The sequence below is a fragment of the Mugil cephalus genome, chromosome 2 (assembly GCF_022458985.1).
Source record: "Mugil cephalus isolate CIBA_MC_2020 chromosome 2, CIBA_Mcephalus_1.1, whole genome shotgun sequence".
In the NCBI taxonomy this organism is placed as follows: domain Eukaryota; kingdom Metazoa; phylum Chordata; class Actinopteri; order Mugiliformes; family Mugilidae; genus Mugil; species Mugil cephalus.
This window is the reverse complement of record NC_061771.1, coordinates 14,699,886-14,717,406: the sequence shown is the minus strand read 5'-3', so window position 1 is coordinate 14,717,406 and position 17,521 is coordinate 14,699,886. Positions and strand designations below refer to the sequence as shown.

The 17,521-nt window shown below is 40.4% G+C and overlaps 2 protein-coding genes across 3 annotated transcripts; both read left to right on the top strand.

The window, feature by feature from the left end:
* Window positions 1–2,512: 2,512 nt before the first annotated feature.
* Window positions 2,513–16,965, top strand: LOC125003430. The gene is made up of 24 exons (XM_047577365.1): window positions 2,513–2,910; window positions 3,465–3,568; window positions 3,781–3,935; window positions 4,029–4,197; window positions 4,270–4,393; window positions 4,504–4,613; window positions 4,813–5,027; window positions 5,125–5,233; window positions 5,310–5,516; window positions 6,750–6,975; window positions 7,080–7,183; window positions 9,690–9,904; window positions 10,039–10,147; window positions 10,318–10,524; window positions 10,611–10,638; window positions 13,374–13,808; window positions 13,925–14,028; window positions 14,107–14,261; window positions 14,366–14,534; window positions 14,746–14,869; window positions 15,001–15,110; window positions 15,218–15,432; window positions 16,385–16,493; window positions 16,668–16,965. Exons 1-24 carry the CDS (start codon window positions 2,530–2,532, stop codon window positions 16,879–16,881), a joined length of 4,098 nt encoding a protein of 1,365 aa, XP_047433321.1. The 5' UTR covers window positions 2,513–2,529; the 3' UTR covers window positions 16,882–16,965.
* LOC125000505 (solute carrier family 22 member 7-like) lies at window positions 5,738–11,785 on the top strand. Of its 2 annotated transcripts, XM_047576034.1 has the most exons (10): window positions 5,738–6,975; window positions 7,080–7,183; window positions 7,445–7,599; window positions 8,372–8,540; window positions 8,664–8,787; window positions 8,884–8,993; window positions 9,690–9,904; window positions 10,039–10,147; window positions 10,318–10,524; window positions 10,611–11,785. In XM_047576034.1, the coding sequence occupies exons 1-10, from the start codon at window positions 6,595–6,597 to the stop codon at window positions 10,651–10,653; spliced, it is 1,617 nt and encodes a 538-aa protein (XP_047431990.1). In that variant the 5' UTR covers window positions 5,738–6,594; the 3' UTR covers window positions 10,654–11,785. The 2 variants fall into 2 exon arrangements, 1 of the variants encoding a protein (XP_047431990.1); XR_007111333.1 differs by lacking the exon at window positions 8,884–8,993.
* Window positions 16,966–17,521: the final 556 nt, after the last annotated feature.

The window sequence follows — 17,521 nt, the reverse complement described above, 5'->3', positions numbered from 1 at the left end:
ACAACAACAGTCTATTAGTAATAGGTACAGTCTTGACCGACATAAAATGGTGACTATGGAGTGTCTATAATAAGAGTTTTAAAGAGGTTCAATAAACTACTTTCCACCTCTGCACTTACAGTAGTCATTACTGATGAAGCTGTAAAAGATAAAAAAAAAAAACAAAGAAAATACCTTGTCAGTTCAAATCCAGCATCGTCGACTTCACGTCCTGCGTGTTTCACAGCAAGACATAAAAGACTCTGAGGAGCCTTTTATAAAGGGCAGATGTTCACCACAGTGTAGCCTTGGTCATTCATGCATGCTGCCGTATTTAAAGAGAGAGAAGAAGAAGAAGAAGAAGAAGAAGAAGAAGAAGAAGAAGAAGACGTGTTCCTAACCCAGCCCCCAGCCTCATTAAATCTGAGTTTGAAACTGCAGTTTTGATAAGTAATATGGCCATAGGGAAAAAAACATTTATTTCCATGAAGCATATAAGACATATGACATATAAGCATCTTAATTCCTTTAGATTAGATTAGATTAGATTAGATTAGATTAGATTAGATTAGATTAGATTAGATTAGATTAGATTAGATTAGATTAGATTAGATTTGTACAGGTACAGTTATTATTCATATTCAAATACGTACAGAGGCGACAGTACTCAAGCTGTATGCATTCCTAACACTGAACAGATGTGTTATATGTATTAATCATGAACAATATGTACTTTGTCGGTTATAAAAAAAAACACTGCATGTGTTTTTTTGTGTAAGTCTCTGGTGTAACGTGGAGTTCATCAGGGTCAATGCCTCAAGGAAGTGACTCTTCCTCAGCTGGCTGGTGTAGAGTGGGACGTATCCTTGATAATGTTTCTTTCCCTATTCAAGCTGGGCTGCCTGTGATCTACAGAACTATTCACCACAGGAGAGTATGCAGTCTGATGCTGAGCAATTTTTGTACCACACTGAGATACAATTAGTATCGAGTATGCTCTTGATGGTACAGTGGAAAAAGCCCAGGAAGCCCAGGAAGACCAGGTCAGACCGATGGAGGAATTTGAAACGGCATACACTCCCCACTACATTTCCATTAATACGGACAGAGACATGCACATGGCTCCCAACAAGCCTGCAACCAATTTTTGTGTTAATCGTCAAGCTGTGATGAACCTTGTCCCTGTAGGTTGTCTCATTATTGTGATACCACCTTGATTATGGTAGAACCATGTACAAGAATGACTGAAGACGACAAATACAAGGAGTATAGAAGAGGGCTCAGCACACAGCCTTGTGGTACGCCAGTGTTGAGGTTGAGAGTGGAGGAGAAGAGGTTGGCCAATTTGATAGGTTGGGGTCTGTAAGTCAGAGAGTCTAAGGTTCACTCATACCAATCTGGAGCTGCTTAAAAATTAGCCTGGATCCCAGTTTCAAACACTGAGCTAAGATCAATGAACTGCTTTTATCACATTCTGTAAACTATCCAGTTAAGTCAGGGGTTATATCAGGTTAGAGTAGGGCGATGACGTGTTGGTGCAGTCGATAAACTGAAAGGGGTTTAAGGGTAGTGGAAAGATAGGATTTCAGATGTGATGGCTCCATACTCATGGAGCGGTTTGCAAAAATTGGGGTGAGTGTAACTGGAAGTCATTTGATGCCGTAGCTGGGAAGAGCTTCAGCACAGGACAGATGGACAGACATCTTAAAGCTATTGGGGACACCTGCCTGGGGCGGGGACAGATAGAAAATGTCTGTAAAGACCTCAGCCAGGTGTTCAGTTAATGCTTCAAGCACACAGTGCACAAGCGCACTTATACCCATGTTCAGTTTCAGGGCATTCATCACTACAAATTCTGGTTTCAGTTTTATTTGGCACAGAGATTTTGTTTAAAATGTTGTACTGTAAGGGAGCTAGTTTCTTCTTTCCTTAGAAAGAGTTGCACAAAGAAGTCACGGCCGGTGATCTGAGCCTCCCACTGACTGTACGTAGACTTGATTTATCATACAAATCTGCCTGTAGCAGAAAAGTTTGTCAAAATTGCCACATGTACTAAATGAGAGATACTGTGATTATGCAACATAGCAAACATAACAAAAATCAAATCAACAGACTCAAGATATCCACACAAATGTATTTAGAGACAACCTGTCTCATTAAACATAAACACTCTGAACCCTCAAGAAAACAATGTTTTCTTATTTTGCCATCCACCACTGTGAGGCCTGAGAAGGTAATCATTTATCACCACATATTATCTTTTATGTCACTTTGAATTAAAATAGTTAATTCATTAGTAGATGTGGATGAACTTCTTTACATCGACATCTGCAAAAAAAAAAAAAAATGCAATGAAATCTGAAAATGTAATCCATTGAATCTGTTGGACAGACAATGACTGCATCCGAATGCTTAAAATCTTTTGTGATCTTAAGATATATCAATAATTAACAATGTTAGTGAATGTGTCTATTTCGGCATGTGAAAACCTTTCTTCACCTCACTATTACCACACTTTATTTCATGTCCACTTTGCACAAGCTCTGCAAAATGAAGTTCGACAATGTACTTTTAGAAATTGACGGTTTTGGAAAGTTCCAGCTGTGGCTGTTCTTGATTCAGGTCATCTCTCGAATGACTTTACCGTGCCACTTCCTGCTCAATAACTTTATGGCAGCTGTTCCAGATCACCACTGTGACATCAGCTCTCTGGAGGATGGAGGGGTCTTCGGGAATTTAACCTACGATCAGAAATTGGCTGTTGGTATTCCAACGGAGCGGGACGGGACACCGAGGTCCTGTCAGATGTTTTCAAAACCGCAATATCAGTTACTGTCAGGGTCCAACAGTAGTGAGGACACAGTCACTGTCCGGTGTCAAAATGGATGGGTGTATGACAACAGCACCTTCAAGTCTACCCTGGTAACAGAGGTAAGTGTCACACTGTTAACGCTTGAAGTTATTGCTTGACATCCTGGGTGGCTTAACTTCCTGAGACCCAAGCATTTGTTTGGAATGTGTCTTATCTTAAAACAAGATTAAGATCTTTTTAAGCATTGTCTTTGCACTGAAAGTAGTACGGAGTTGGGATTATTTCACTGTATATTACAATTTAGGTCACCAGTGTGTAAGGAAATGTAAAACAGTCTATTGTAATGCAAAAACAGAAGTGGAAACGACGAATCCCAACAAAAATTTAATAAACACAAATAAACCAGTATATTGACCCTTCGCTACCAGTAGATTGCAGACAAAAGTACATGATTATGAGGACAACAGGTCTAAAAAAAAAAAAAAGTGGAATAAACTGCCACAAACCTAAAACTTAACATCCCCATGTGACGACGCCAGGTCTCAGGAGGTTAAACTCTGTATGCTCAGTACATATAACAAAAGCAGTTGCATTTTACAATTCTCAGAGCCACTCTTAAGGAACATGCATATTTTGCTTTTCTGAAAATGTTTTATTAATTTTTACTTAACAGTGGGATCTTGTTTGCGAAAGAAAAGGGATGAATAAAGCAACAGCCACCATCTTCTTCATTGGTGTCATGATCGGAGCCCCTCTGTTTGGGCTTCTCAGTGACAGGTGAGTTGTTAATGTACATGTAAGATTAAGCTGCAACAACCTAACAAACAGCGACACAGCTCAATAAATGTCTAATAAATGCATTTTTCATGGCTGACTTCTTTAAATCGGTTTTAAAGCTTTTCCTCCAAATAAGAAGGCAGAGACTTCCATTGTGAGATAATTGAAGAATTGTGCAAAATACCATGCACACGCTTTCTTGTCGTGACCAGGTTTGGGCGGCGGCCACTTCTGCTGGTGTCTTATGTGTCATCGTTGACGTTTGCGGTTCTAAGTGCATTCTCCACATCCTATGTCCTGTTTGTCATCATGAGATTTTTTACGGGGATGTCGCTTGCAGGAATAAGTATCATCTCTATTGTTTTAAGTAAGGAGCTGAAATGCTGTTTTACTTACCTATGTTGCAAAAATGTAAAAAGAAAATGACAACATCTTTTTGTCTTTGTTGCCTCGTCCGCAGACATCGAATGGTTCAGCATCGAACACAGGACTTTTTGTGGAATAATCATTAGCTTGGATTGGACGATTGGGAACTGGTTTCTGGTTGGAGCGGCATATTATATAAATGAGTGGAGGATGCTCATTGTGGCTGTGACCTCTCCCCTGATTCTGTCCATTATTGCTTGGAGGTATCAAAAGTTGAATTTCTACACTTTCTAGACATCAACAAGGTGATAAACTCTCCGTGTGTGTCCCTCTAGGTGGGTTCCAGAGTCCGCCAGGTGGCTTATGGCAAACGGGAAGGTCGACGCTGCCCATATGTACATCATGAAATGTGCCGAGATGAACAATAGATCCAAGTGTATGGCCTCCATCACACCAGCGGTACAGCTCCGTACTGTTTCTGCTTTTTGACTGCTGACTGACTAATTTCACAGTACAGAGAGAGGTTTATAAAAGATGGATGTTACTGTGTTTGTTTGGCTTTCTCGCAGACATTACTGGAATCTGCAGACACTGAAACCGCAGCTAAGAAGTACACTGTGGTCGATCTCTTCAGGACACCAAATATAAGAAAACTTGCCATATGCACAGGCGTTGTGTGGTAAGTATTAATGTCACATAACAGGTTAAACGGGTGATTCAGGATTTCTTTCTGAGGGTCAGATAAACTTACTGCACGTTAGCTATAGACATAGACCCAATAAAGCAGAAAGACGAAGATACACCAGATATCTAACCTGTGTCACCCTCACATTATCATTTTATTGTGTTGTTTTGAATTTATTCACCCCCATCCGTAGGTATGGAGTTGCATTTACATATTATGGGATCAGTCTGAACATCACCGGGTTCGGACTAAACCCATACCTCACACAGTTTATATTTGCATCCACGGAGATGCCAATGAAGATCGGAGTGTATTTCTTTCTCAAAAAAGTCGGTCGAAGGAAAGGTGAAATGGGAGCGCTGCTCTCCACTGCTCTTTGCCTCTTCATCAACATGTTTGTTTCAAAAGGTCATTATTATTATTTTAATTTTCAGTCCCGTCTAATAATTTTGTTGGGAAAAGAAAGAGTGAACCTGAAATTTCTCTTGATCAACTTTCGTTTCAGATAAATGGGTCAGTCGTACTGTTGTGGCAGTTCTTGGAAAGTCACTGTCTGAGGCCTCATTTACCATAATATTCCTCTACACTACGGAGCTCTATCCCACTGTCGTACGGTTAGTCAACAACCATCCATCCTGCTGTAACTGCTTCTAGTGTGGCTTCAATTAACCTCCGTTCTTGGGTTTTCAGACAGAACGGTTTAGGCTACACTTCGTTTCTGGCGCGGCTGGGCGTGTCCATTTCCCCACTCATCATGCTATTGGAAGACGTGTGGCATCACCTCCCTGCGGTCATTTACTGCACGATGGCGGTTGTAAGCGGTTTGGTGGCCTCCCTCCTCCCTGAAACACTAAACGCCCAGCTGCCGGAGTTTATCGAGGACATTGAGAAACCGAGGTAAAGAGGAAACATGATGCGTAATTCAATAAGCTGCAGTAAAGGATTAACAACTCGCAACTAAACAGTAATGCAGTCAAACATTATTGCATCTTACATAACATGTCTCTCGTTCGCCACTGTCAAAAATACAAGCAGCTTTTCCTTCAGTCAGTAATTCATATGTACATCTGTGTTGTAGGAGACCACCGACGAGGGAGAGGGAGACTGAATAAGTTACACTTCAAAAATGAGACTGTTTGAATTGATTTAAAAAAAAAAAAAGTAAAATCACAAAATTATGATTGTCATTGTTCAAATACACAATAAATACTTCAACCCATAGAGTGACAGTTTGTGGTAAGCTTAAGCAGATCACGGCTACTGGTTTTACCGTCAGTCTCATCATGTCCTGTTATCATGGTACAGGGTGTTAGCTTTAGGGTGACTGGCTGCAAACAAATATTGATGAGTTAGGGCCTGTTTGGACGTTGCATAAAGATCTGATCAAGATTCAATCACATTAAAGGCGATCACATTTGACAGGGCACAAAACTGAGACGCATTTGGGAAACGCATGTTAATGAACACACACGTAACTAAAGCTACTGAAGCCACTTAACGATCGCACAGTCCAGATCGGATCCTAATGCAAATTCTGAACAGGCCTTGAGGACGGTTTGGTTGGTGTGACTCTCATCTGTCCTGTGCATATCAGCCCACTGGTGTTGGAAAATTAAAATGAACAAACTGCTGAAATGTTGACCTATATTTAAATCTCCTTTTCCGCCAAGCGTAGCTTTTAAACCATGTTGCAGAAAACTGTAACCGTGTGGAGTAAATGTTAGACTTCTTAGAAACACCTATTTTGTCATTATAGGGTTGCTGCAAATGATTGATTGGAAAGAAAACCTGGAACATCTCAGACCACTCCTATTTAACGGAGAAACCCAACACATCCTTACACACTAGCTGATTATCAACCAAAAACTCAATAAAAAAAAAAAAGAAGAAGCTTGCAGATCACTTTCAAACTGTTTTCTGGTGTGCTTTGTCATAGTTTCTATTATTGTCACGCGTTGCCTCATTTATTCTCAAAATGAAGTTTGAGAACGTGCTGGAAGAGGTCAACGGCTTTGGGAGATTCCAGCTAAGGACGATCGCCTTGTTGGTAATACCTCGAGTGACCTTGCCGTTTCACTTCCTGCTAAATAATTTCATAACAGTCATTCCCCCTCATCACTGCGACATCAGCTCCCTGGATGATGGAGGTCTTTTCAGAAACTTATCTCTGGAGGAGAGGCTCACTGTCAGTATTCCAGTCCAGCAGGATGGGACTCCACACTCCTGTCAAATGTTTGCAGAGCCTCAGTATCACCTGCTGTTTAACTCCTCCAACATAACCGACCTCCTGGCGGTGCCCTGTCAAAACGGATGGGTCTACGACAACACCACCTTCAAGTCTACCCTGGCCACGCAGGTGAGTTCTATCATTTTCCATTTACAACGGATTAAATCAACCCCAGTCCCACGTCAGCTATTTCTTCCTTCACTGTTCTTCTGTTGTCTGTGTTTCCCCCTCAGTGGGATCTGGTTTGTGATAAGAGGAGAATGAACAGAGCCATGGCCACTGTCTTCTTCATGGGGGTCATGGCTGGAGCAGCATTGTTTGGTTATTTGAGTGACAGGTGTTCATGTCTTTGGCTTTCTCAAACTTTATTTTATTTCTGTAATTAAAATATTAAAATACTGAACGATACAAGTGGTGGTGAGGTGAGGTTAGGTGAGGTAAGTATATGTACGTTATTGACTGTTATGTTATTAATCCCAAGGGGAAAGTAATTACCCCTTGATTAGGTATAAATGTATTTATACACTATGAAGGATATTTTATGGATTTTCACGTTCACATGTTCTGAAAGCTTATCTGTAATTGTTTTGTCTCGCAGGTTTGGCCGGAAAAGAATGCTACTGGTGTCCTACGTGGCAACCATCCTGTTTAGTTTCGCGAGTGCTTTCTCTTATGATTTTGCCGTATTTGCTGCAATGAGGTTTTTCACTGGACTTGGAATTTCTGGAATAAGTATAATCAGCCTGGTCCTTTGTGAGTCCCCTGCCATACTTGTGGGTCTTAGAAATCAAACATTACGGTAGCTGAGTAACTAGGGTTTAAAAGAAAAAATACCAATGATTGTTTGCCAAATCTGAGAAATGATTCACAAAATGTCCATCTTCAAACTCAAGGTAGATTATATATTTCTTTTCTGAAAGCAGGATTGCAGGTTTCAAAGTAGTTCTATATTAAACTTGGTCTAGTGCTATTTATAAACATACATTATCATTATCATTCAATATTAAGCTATTCAAATAATGCACAGGTTCAAATATTATTATTTTTTATTTCAAACATGTGCAACAGTAGAGTGGCCGTGCAACTGCCGTAAAAACGCAAACATACAAAAACGTAAACATGGAGGTTTCACCTCGGGACTGAATAGGCTCTCTTCAAATACGTGGGAGAAAACAAAAAACAAACAAACATATATATAAAAAAAAATGTCTAATCAAGCAAAGCAGTACCTCCGCAGACCCCCTAGGGGTCACAAACCCCCTGTTGAAAGCCTATCCTTATGGCATTAGCTATTTTAAATAATATGCCTTACTTGCTAGTAAGATTTTTTTTTTTTAATTCTTATATATCTTTTTTTTTTTTTTAAATATGTATACTAAACTGAACAAACTTTGTTCAGACACAAGATACTACTAAACTACTTTCTCAGCACTATTATCACTATTAGCAATATTTTAATCAATGCTAAGTTCTGACCATTTTAAATAAGTGGGCTGCTGCTCTTAATAAGACTCGCTCCTCACAGGTGTCGAATGGGTGGACATTAAGCATCGTTCCACAGTGAGTGTCTTAATGAGCCTGGACTGGAGTGCCGGCGTTACTCTGCTCTCTGCTTTGGCTTATTTTGTGAATGACTGGAGGTACCTGACTGCAGCTGCATCGTCTCCACTCTTCCTAGCCATAATCTCTTGGCGGTAAGCAGAAATTAACTTTTGAGTTTTTAACTGTAACATGTAATTTTCCGCTTCTGATCTTTATCCTTCAGGTGTGTTTTATATATGAAAAAAAAAAAAAGATGTCCTCTTTCCAAAACACAGGTGGATCCCAGAGTCAGCCAGATGGCTGATAAGCAACGGAAAAGTGAACAGTGCTCATTTTTACTTGGGCTTGTGCGCAAAAGTCAACCGCAGAGAGGAGTGCATGGATGACCTGAAGCCTGAGGTACGACGTGTTACTTAACCTGCTTGGCTCTAATCAGAAGCTGATGCGCGGCACAACTCTATTCACTCGATTCAACGTTTCATCTTTGATCTACAGGTGCTCTCTAAAGTTATACTTGTTGAAAATCAAAGCAGAAAATATTCTTACTTGGACCTTGTGAGGACCCCCAGGATGAGAAGACTAGCTCTACTTACTGGCATTGTGTGGTATATAAACTTTCTTTGGTTTTATTTAGTTTGTTTCTATTTCAAAATGTAAAAATGTTTTCACACCATTGTCAGCTTCGGGTTGTTCAACTTGAAAATCGCCACCTTCAAAAAGAACGTGGGTCAGAAGATCATTCATTTGGACAGTTTTTTTTTTTCTCATATACATTATCACTAGATCCATGGTAAGGTACACATTACCAGGCAGTGATAATTATCTAGTAGATGTAATGGCCTGTGGCCTGTGATGGACTAACCCACCTATGAAATGTACCTCGTAACTCAATTAGAGTCCGCTAGTTTGAATGCATACAGTTCACTTCTACATTTGTACATAGCTGCAATATAGTGAATCTATTAAAGCGGTTTAGCAAAGATTTCCCACATTATAACGGGTTTAAATGATGAAGAGTGAAAAATAAGTCCACCCCTCATACTACAGGGTTTTAGTCAGGTTTTAGTACACTGTCCGTTGAAATGATTGGATTTCCTTGATACATATATATGTAATATTTGTATTTTCCAAGTAAAAACATCAATTGTACACTGATCAGGCATAACATTATGACCACCTTCCTAATACCGTGTCCCCCTTGTGCCTCAAACACTAATTGTGACTCATCAAAGAATGGACGTGGGACTTTTGAGGGAGTCCTGTGGATGTCTTTGGGTAATTTGTTTCCATTCTGTTCCCAGGTTTGGAGTGACCTGTGCTTACTATGGGATCAGTCTGAATGTTGCTGGATTCAGTGCCAACATTTACCTAACGCAGTTCATCTACGGTGTGGTAGAAATTCCAGCAAAAGCATTCGTCTATTTCTCTGTGGACAAAATAGGCCGAAGGTTGAACCAGGCCGCGTTTCTCTTTCTGGCTGGACTGTGCATATTCTGCAACATGTTCATCCCTCAAGGTAAAGGATCGATTCGAGTCTAAGCCTGCAGCACTTGCAATGGCACCAAACACAAAAACCTGCAGCAAAAAATAATGAAAAAACTGTGTTAAAAAGGTGGGGTCAAAACAGACGTTAAAACGTTTTCTTTTCAGAAAGGGGGAATTATCGAACAGCTGTGGAAGCTGTGGGCAAGATGTTCGCAGAGGCGGCTTTTACAACAGTTTTTCTGTACACAACGGAGCTTTACCCCACAGTAATGCGGTCAGTAAAAAATGCACATGTTCCACTATCTCTTATCTGGAGAAACAGGTTTAATGGAGCATTTTTGATAAGTGATTAAATTATTTAGAAGTTACAAGTATGAGAGAAGCAATGCATTCGCTGTATTTTATGTCTTCTCTTTTCTTTTCTTTTTTTTTTTTGTCATGCAGGCAAAATGGAATGGGTTTCTGCTCCTTCATGGCCCGTGTAGGTGTGTCTGTGTCCCCCATGATCCTGATTTTGGAAGAATTGTGGGTCCCACTGCCAAGTATTATTTTCGTACTGGTGGCTTTTACTGGAGGACTGTCAGCTACCTTTCTTCCTGAGACGAAAAATGTCCGTCTGCCAGAGACTATTGAGGACGTGGAACATTTCAGGTACCGCGCCATAAAAGTGAACTGAATCCAAACATTAAAAGTGAGAGTTTCACGTTATAAAATGAAACCCGTATTTTGTGTTTCAGAACACAATCAAACTCCACATCTGATGAGGTACCTTCCCTGTAAATGTCTTCGCCATCGCCAGCAAAACTGCCTGGAAGACTCTGAAGTCCAGTGATTGGGTGGAAAACCATTACATTATTCAATCCATCATTCACTCTTTTTGTTAGTTTGTTTCCACCACCTCCTTGGGATAAGGCTACAATATAGTAAAATCATACATGTTATTTGTTATGATTGTGACACGGTGAACTTGGCCATTTTTGATTTTGCCCTAATAGTAATTATCTTAGGTGTTGATGAACACATAACACGTGCAAAAAACTGAAAACGTGTTTTGGTAACTAACTACCCAACAGGAGGAGGGAGGACCTCTCTGGACAGGAGACGACTTTTTTGCTGTTCTCTGCAGATTTCCGAGGCCATAAAACAAACTTGTAGGCACATTCTGATGCCGCAAAATACTAAGAGTTATTTTGCATGCAGACTGTTCCCTTGGATGTGCTAACCTCCTCCAGGTACTTTATCAATAACAGGACAGGACAGGAGTACTCATCCTCCACTAGAATAGGAAACTATAGAACGTACACTCGTAATGAAAAATACAATGTTTAAACCACATTCTGCTCGTGATCTGTATCAACTCCATGTTTTGATCATCTTTGTATACCTTATAATAAAGTTAGCCTTTTGAATTTTTAATCATACTGCCATCTAGAGGCTAGTTAAGGAAATACCTTTGGAATGTAATTCTACAGTACGAGTTGGACGTCTTAATACATTTATATTCTACAAAGCAAGACTAGTTATTGCAAGCGTCCTTATTACCACATGTAATCTACCTAATCGTAATTGTCTTTGTACTATTAGTTAGTGTAGCTTACTAGTTATCGTATGAGTTAGGATGTTGAGGAATGTCTTGGAAATGAATCAATGTGTCTGATAATGTGTTATCTTAGCTCTGGGTTGACCATAGTGAGACATGTACAATCATTCTTTAGCATTCTTAGAGGCTGAATTAGGAGCGGCCCCCTTTCGACGAGTGCCGTTATTAGACTTAAATGTTTAATAACATAATTGCCCTACGACTATATTGTGCAAATTTCAGTAAATGCCTGAACCGATTGTTTAACTACTGCCTGTTGGAGGTCAAAATTTATACTGAACAATAAATAAAAGTACATCGTTGTATCTTGAATATCTACAATATCCAGAAAGGTGAAGACACGCTGCTTTGAATGTAACTGAAAGAAGCTATGAATGCATGTGCAACAAACATTTAAAACAGAACAATTCAATATAACTACAAACGTTCCCTATAGTTATGTTATCAGACTTACTACAGTGATAGAATCACTTTCTCCTTTAACACTGTACTTCATTTACCTTTACCCGGACGTAATCCCAGGCCTATATCCAATCTACCAACATCTGTCACAGGGTAAGGAGAAGCAGCCTCAGGAAAAGTGTAGTATTGCTGATGCAGCAGCCGAGGCTTAAGTTGGTTTTTGGTCACTACATACGCCAAAAAGTAGCTACCTGGGGAAGCCTGCAAATATCACTTGGTTTGCCCGTCCTGAGGGTTCACCCCTCCATATGTACACTTCTTCAAAGACTACATGAGGCAGTTTCAGTAGTACCACGCAGAATTTACCAAGCCTGTACACCCGTGTTTACCCCTGCCACACACTGCAGAACCTTAAATGATCACTTGAATAAGTCAGAAGTAAGGAAGGCAACAATACTGAGCTTTAAATCCGTCCTTCTGGGGACATTTTGTTATGTTCCACAATATATTATTATTATATATTTTATGTCCCTTTTTACACCTCAGCAGCTCAAAAAATATGAAACCCACCTCAAGGTTTTGACTTGGGCCGGCTCTATGCAGGGAGAAAATCAAACTTTTAGAAGTTGAGAAAGCACACACTAAACATCCAATCACTGTACGTATGCAAATGAGCCGAGGTGAAACCTGACTGTGTTATGGTAGTGTCAGGTGCCAGTCAATGATCAGGTATCTGCACAGACTTTGAAGAAGCAGCGAAGCTCTCCCCAATAATTTCATAACAAACAACTTGGACATAGATTAATTTGTGAGAGTTTTTGCAAAGGGAAACAGGAGACTGTTGTTGTAGAGACTGGAGTGGAGAGAAATTAGATTTTTAAGCTGTTTACTTGCTAACAACAAATGAAAAAAAAAGCCAAAAAACTAAAAAATAAATACGAAGAAAACAATTATACATTTTTCTGCTCTATATCTGTTGTGTTTTATAAATTAGTTTGAAGTGATTTTTTATTATTATTATTATTATTATTATTATTTAAAAAACTGTCTTTCAGTTTTGTAAATATCAGAATCAAAATTACTTTCCGCTACGCAAAGAGACAGATCTTCTTCTTCTTCTTCTTCTTCTAACATTTCTCATTGACAATCCCTTAGTGTTAGTTTGCATGTGTTTATTTTGTGCCGTATTTGAGTTGCAATCTGGTAAAGAGATGATACATGATGATAAGCAAGTTCACAAAATGTTGAGTCATTTCGCAGCAATAAAATGATCACCTGTTTCACTAAAAACTGACAAACTCGCTTTAATTATTACCACCAGTGCTCATTTCCTTTGCAGTCAATCAGACAATAGTTACTTTGGTGGTTGCGTGAGGTAAAATATTCACTCAAGGATAATCCTAAAGCCCTTGGACTAGTACCAAAATACCAAAGGTTGCCCTGTCTGACTGAAACATAGTTGTGGTCTGCTCCCTCTTAATGTGTGGGCTTTTGGGATTTTCTTCGTTTGTCGCTTTTTCAAAGGAAGACACACAGCACACAGTGGGAGGCCACGATGAAGTTTGAGGACGTTCTCGCAGATATTAACGGATTTGGGAAGTTTCAGATAATGATCATAGTGATCAGCTTCATTGGCCGCTTCACGCTGCCCTGTCACTTCATGCTGAACAATTTCATAGCGGCCGTTCCCTCTCACCACTGTGACATCAGCACTCATCTGGATGATAGATTTAGCAATTTATCCCAGGCGGAGAGGCTTATTGTTAGTGTTCCGTTTCAGCAGGACGGGACTCCGAGCTCCTGTGAGATGTTTGTGGAGCCTCAGTATCATTTGCTTTTTAATTCCGACAATGCCAGTGACGTACCTACAGTGCCGTGTCAGAATGGATGGGTGTACGACAACACCACCTTCAAGTCTACGCTGACCTCAGAGGTAATCCTACTATTTGTAAGCTAATGTACTTGTTTGCCATCTTGGTGTACAATGAATGGTCTCTGGTCCGTGCAGTTTAATGTGATATTGTCCCTTTTCTTTATTGCATGTACAAGTGGGACCTGGTGTGTGATAGTAGAGGGAAAAACAAAGCCACCGCTACAATCTTCTTTGTTGGAGTTATGTTTGGAGCCGTGGCCTTTGGGAGTCTCAGTGACAGGTATCGGAGATTGACCACTAATCATTTCTCTTGAACATTTGAACAAGTTCAATTTGAAGTCTTGCTGTGTTTCTGTAGGTTTGGTAGAAGGATCATGCTGCTGGTGTCGTACGTGTCTGCGATGGTGTTTGGCGTAGCGAGTGTCTTTTCCACGTCCTACGTGATGTTTGCCGTGTTGAGGTTCTTCACTGGGTTTTGCATCAATGGCATCGTCATTGTCTCAGCAGTCCTCAGTAATTCACTTTTGTGGTGCATCCTGCTGACAGAGAACAGAACAGAACGCACACCTTTAAGTGTTGCTGTCGGCTTTCTCTGAAGTTTGATCCTTGCTTTGCAGGTGTGGAGTGGGTGGACATTAAGCACAGAAGACTGGTGGGATTGATCGATAGCTTGTCCTGGACGTTTGGGTACACAGTGTTTGCGCTTATTGGCTACTGTGTGAATGAATGGAGGCGGCTGGTTTTCAGTGTCACCTTACCTCTAATCCTGGGCATCATCACCTGGAGGTATGACTCAAATGCTGGGATGTTGTTGTCCAACAGGTTTAATTTATGGGTGTGAAGATACTGATATTAGAAAGCTATGTTAGAAACGGCCCCCAACTAGGATTGGTGCCCAAAGCGTCCTGCTTATTTGTGTTAATTCAAAGACCTAACTGAACTTTATCATCATGTAATACATTTGGAGTAAGAAAAACATCCTGTCCTTCAACGTCAGGTGGATGCCGGAGTCGGCTCGGTGGCTCATTGCCAATGGAAAGCTGGATCAGGCGAAAGTGTATTTGCAGAAATGTGCCGAGATGAATCGAACAAAGGAATTATCGCACACACTTAAGGCAGAGGTTTGTGTGTTCCAGATGGTTAAGTCAACAGAAGTAGTCCTATGTTCCTCATGCACTATTAACATTTTGTTAACTTTTCTTTCCTTTTTATTACACGGTGTAAAGAATGATGCTGCTTTGCGTTTTTTCAGACACTATCCACTATTGTGTTGACGGACAAAAAAGAACGGATCTATACCTACCTTGACTTGATCCGAACACCCAAGATGAGACAACTGGCGCTGTGTACTGGTATATTATGGTCTGTAGTATTCCCCGTGTCATTATGCTCAAAGAGTGTTAAAGAGTTTAAGTTGTAACTCAACAGACTGATTACTAATTTAATGTTTCACCCTTCTCTACCCCTAGGTTTTGTGTAGCAATTACATTTTATGGCATCAGTTTCAACACCGCAGGCTTTGGGCTCAACATCTATCTCACTCAGTTCATCTATGCATCAGTTGAGCTCCCAGCCAAAGTGACAGCTTACTTCTTATTCGACTACATAGGCAGGAGGAGTACGCAGATGGCAGCTCTGCTGCTGGCTGGCACCTGTATTGGACTTAATATTGTGATACCAAATGGTAAGTGTTCATTAATCTCAACAGGTTTAGATCCAAACTTTGGGTTGTGGTGTTTTAAACCAGCGGTCTTTTCATCCCAAGGACCCCCAAACTGATGGAGAGATTAAGTAGGGACCCCCTACCTGCTATATGTGTTCTATATTGAACTTGGCCTAGTGCTGATAATGTACTGCTGATAATTATTGTCATTTTGCATTCAATATTAAGCTATTCAGATATCCATACGCTGTTAGCTTCTCTTCTGCTAATATTGCTACGGGCTCGTGGGATTTCACCTGAGGACTGAAGAGGCTCTTGGAACCTGACAGAGTCGGAGTGTAATATGCGGCCTCGAGATTGGCTCAGCAGCGATAGGGGCGGGGCCTACTGTACACAGGGAGGCTTAGATTGACAGGTCTAGTGTGGCGCCCTGGGTGAAACGGTGGCTGTTGAGACAGCTCAATGAGTGAAGTGCTGACTGAAAGATAATGTCTTCTGGCTCCATTTATCCCTTTACTAAAATATGTTGGATTCATGGTAATATGGGTTTGCGGACCATCTGTTGAAGACCTGTGCTTTAAGCTATTAAGCGTGGGATTTACAAATATAAATGTATTTTACATTCCAGCCCTTACTGATGCTGCTTAGGCCATTTAGCATCAGGTGAATCGTAGCTTTAGTGGAGACCAATCTTAGCGACAGGGATGGTCCTTGGTTACAAACTAGTACGGAGGAGAAGCGAGTAACATATTGAGATCAACTAATTCACTACCTCAGGTGGTCAGGAAGACCCAAGTTTTTGATGATGTAATTACAGCTTGTGTATTAACTTTTACCATTAGAAGGGAGAGTAAAACATCTTATAATGCATCTTTGAAATATGGCAGAATAGAGCCTGCATACACAAAAACCTGTTCAAAATTAAAGTCACTCAACAATATGGAAACTTCAACATCAGTTTTGTTCTTCTCAGACATGCCTATCGCCAGAACGGTGGTAGCAGTCATTGGAAAGGGGTTTTCAGCATCATCCTTTACAACAGTTGTGTTATACAGCTCTGAGCTGTATCCCACAGTCGTCAGGTAATGACACATGCCAACTTCTACACCCCCTTACCCACTCATTTAGGATTTTTCAGCTAAGCACACAGGATGCAGGATATGAAACAGTTTGGCTTTTTAAAGTATGCCACAGGAGCAAAACCTTTACGTCGCAGTCTTCTCTGAGGTAATTTGAGTATTTTAAATGTTTTCCAGGCAGAACGGCATGGGCTACAACTCCTTCATGGCTCGTTTTGGCGTGGCTGTGGCTCCTTTGGTCCTCTTACTGGATGAAGTCTGGAAGGATCTGCCCCAGGCCGTCTTCTGCTGTACGGCTATACTCGGAGGAGTAGTGGCAAGAACGCTGTCAGAGACACGCAACCGGTGCCTGCCAGAGACCATAGAGGATATCGAGAAGAACAGACAGTAAAGATGGTGACTGCAATGAGCACTTATTCAATCCGGCTGGGTGTTTTGTTTTTTAAAAAAGCACAAATAAAATGCTAAGACAGTCTGTGCAGCCTATTTAAATGAAGCTCATTCTTATAGTAAGTAATGTTTGTTGAAGAAATATTAATTTACTGTCAAAACTACGACAAAGGTGCTCAGTAGCCTACACTTATTCTCAAGAATTTGTTTCAGGTTGCATGAAGTGGTTAATACAGTATGATGTTCTCCCTAAATACAGTTTCTCTTTTCCCATTTGCACAGGTAATCATTAAATAGGGAACCAATACTAAAGGAGGAATTACATACACATTACATAAAATTATGACAAAATGAGTTTTAATGATGAGCGCTTTGGATCCGTTTGTTTCCTGGAGATGAAAACACAAAACTCAACATTTTGACTGTATTTTTCTGCCATCGTCATCATGAACCGAGACTGAGAGGCAATAAAAGAAAGCTGAACTGTAACAAATTACTGCAAAAAAATTTGCATTATGCATTAACAAGATGATTAGCATATTGGAGAAGGACCGTTCTTTTTATGTAACAGATATTCAGTCACCTGCTGAGTCATCACATCCTAGCTTCTTTTCCAAGATTTATTTACATATTTAATGTTG